Source organism: Solanum stenotomum, chromosome 1 (genome assembly GCF_019186545.1).
Source record: "Solanum stenotomum isolate F172 chromosome 1, ASM1918654v1, whole genome shotgun sequence".
Lineage (NCBI taxonomy): Eukaryota > Viridiplantae > Streptophyta > Magnoliopsida > Solanales > Solanaceae > Solanum > Solanum stenotomum.
The window spans coordinates 16,579,160-16,581,669 of record NC_064282.1 but is presented as its reverse complement, the minus strand read 5'-3'; the positions used below and the strand labels follow the sequence as shown (position 1 = coordinate 16,581,669).

The 2,510-nt window shown below is 31.4% G+C and overlaps 1 protein-coding gene across 1 annotated transcript; it reads left to right on the top strand.

Moving 5' to 3' along the window:
• The first annotated feature begins 423 nt into the window (after positions 1-423).
• LOC125863253 (flavonol 3-sulfotransferase-like) lies at positions 424-1,515 on the top strand. Its single transcript, XM_049543436.1, has 2 exons — positions 424-686; positions 1,140-1,515. The coding sequence occupies exons 1-2, from the start codon at positions 500-502 to the stop codon at positions 1,466-1,468; spliced, it is 516 nt and encodes a 171-aa protein (XP_049399393.1). The 5' UTR covers positions 424-499; the 3' UTR covers positions 1,469-1,515.
• Positions 1,516-2,510: the final 995 nt, after the last annotated feature.

Genomic DNA, 2,510 nt, shown 5'->3' with positions numbered 1-2,510 from the left:
ATTTCTCCTCTCTTAATCAATAAAATAAAGATCTCTAAAATAAAATAAAGTAGTCTCCTATTTTTATTACTCCCCCGTCCCATTTTATATGTCACATTTTTATTTTACACTTGCATTAAGAAATGATATAATTTTATCCTTCTACCTTTATTTAATTTTTATGAAACTCAAGTTTTCAATTAATGAATATGAATTAATTTATTTTGATTCATTAATTTAACTAATGAACATGAATAATTTACTTAACTTTTCTAAGTGGTCAAATGTATGTTTTCAATGTTAATAACTCACAAGGGTAAAAAAGGAACAATAAACTAATGTATGCATTAATTTTATGAAATAACAAGTATTATGAACTAACTATTTATAGAAATGAATGACATATAAAATGGGACGGAGGGAGTATCATTATCATAATTTTGGCAGTCTCCAAAAACTGAGTTCCTCTTCCAAAGTTAGCCGCTTATGTGGGAATTATGGATCAGAAAATTTCAATGAAATGCGAAAAAAATACAAAGAGATGATATCAACTCTTCCCAAACGAATGCCTCATCATCCTCTTTATGATTTCTATCAATATGAAGACTTTTGGTACTATTCAAGCTATTTAGAAGCAGCTTTATGTATGCAACAAAGCTTCAATCCTCAACCCTCTGATATTTTCCTATGTAGTGCTCCAAAAACAGGTACTACTTGGCTTAAAGCCTTAACTTTTTCCATTATCACTAGACATGATGATGATTTTACAAATAACCCTTTACTCACTAAGGTACCCCATGATTGCATACCCTTTTTGGAAGTTGATTTTCTCTCCAATCCAAAAATTGTAGATACAGTAGGGTTGTCATTATTAGCCACACATCTTCCTTACACCATCTTACCCAAATCTGTATCACATAATTGCAAGATCATTTACATATGTAGAGAACCTAAAGATACATTTGTTTCTTGGTGGCATTTTATACAAAAGATCCAAGCGAAAATTACTAAAACACCCCTAGTCACACTCGATGAAGAATCCATGTTCAATATGTTTTGCCAAGGAAAATCTGGATATGGGCCTTATTGGGATCACGTGTTGGGATATTGGAAAGCAAGTGTTGAGAGACCTGACAGAGTATTCTTCCTCAAGTATGAAGATTTGAAGGAGGACACGTTGGGTTATGTGAAAAAGTTGGCCGAATTCATGGACAAACCCTTCTCTAAGGAGGAACAAGATCTAGGTGTGCCTCAAGAAATTGTGGCACGTTGTGACTTCGAAAGTTTGAGTAATTTAGAGGTGAATAAGAGTGGGATGCATCGACCAGAAACTACTCAAGAAATTAGTAATACTGTATTTTTCTGTAAAGGAGAAATTGGTGATTGGAAAAATTATTTGACGGAGGATATGGCAAAGTTAATTGATGACATAACCCACGACAAATTCCAATCTTCGGGCTTGACATTCACTTCTTCGGCATGCAATTAAGAGGCCGTCAACGTACACCAAATAATAAGAAAGAAGCACATTTCATCTATCGTTTGATGCACTTTTTGGTTTCCATGCTCTTTAGTCATCTTTTTTTTTTTTATAGTAAGTTCTCATTAGTCATTACCGTGCCTTTATTTTGAGTGTTATTCCATTTCTAGTTATTTTTTGTGTTTGATCTATATTGTTCCTAACTCTTTTAAAAATATCACTATGTATGGTGGATCTTTAATTTTCAATTAAAAAATTCTAAAATAAATCGACCTCTAATCTTATATCCAAGAGGTTCAAAAACTAAATATATATAAGTGAAACTTTAAAAATACCTTATTCATATTCGAGAAAAACTACTTACCCTCTAGATCCACCCGTGGATTTAATACAGTTATATATCAATATTTTGAAGAGTTTGAGATATATAAATTTCACTGAAAAGAGCACTCATCTTACTCCTAGTTTAATTCTGCAAGATATGCTTCATTACGGTCGGATCCATAATAAGTTCCTCGAGCATAGCTTAGGTTGGAATATTCCAAGAATTTTAATTTTTGGACCATAGGAGATGCAGCTACTTCGGTGGTTTGTATAAGTCTTTTTATTTCACTAATTATTACTATTTCAGATACGTCATGGTACGAAATTATTTGAACTACAAGATCAAACCATATTTTTATTTCACTAATTTTATGTATTAATACTTCCTTATTTCGTACACTTTTCTATACTAGGAACAAGGAGCGAAGGATAAAAGTAGTAAAGTTTAGATTTTTTATTGCCCAACCTCTTTCACACATTAGACATGTGATTTCATGCTAATTTGATTTCGTATTATTATGACATGAAATTTTAAATTCTCTAAAANCAGATTCTGGTATGTGTTACAGATTTTAGATTTGTGAATTAATTTATGTTCTTTTGTTCTTCACTGGTTCATTAAACTTTGGTAACTTCGTGTTTCTGTAAAGTTTGTTGGAATCAGTAAGATTCTTTAAACACAAATTGACAACAATTCTTCTTTAAGGAAAAAAAAAATATCGTATAT

Excerpts from the sequence above, each read along its gene's own strand:
- LOC125863253 (XM_049543436.1), top strand. The coding sequence starts at position 500 with ATGCGAAAAAAATACAAAGAGATGATATCAACTCTTCCCAAACGAATG. Across the intron at positions 687-1,139 it reads ATGTAGTGCTCCAAAAACAG|ATTTGAAGGAGGACACGTTG; the intron begins GTACTACTTGGC and ends TCAAGTATGAAG.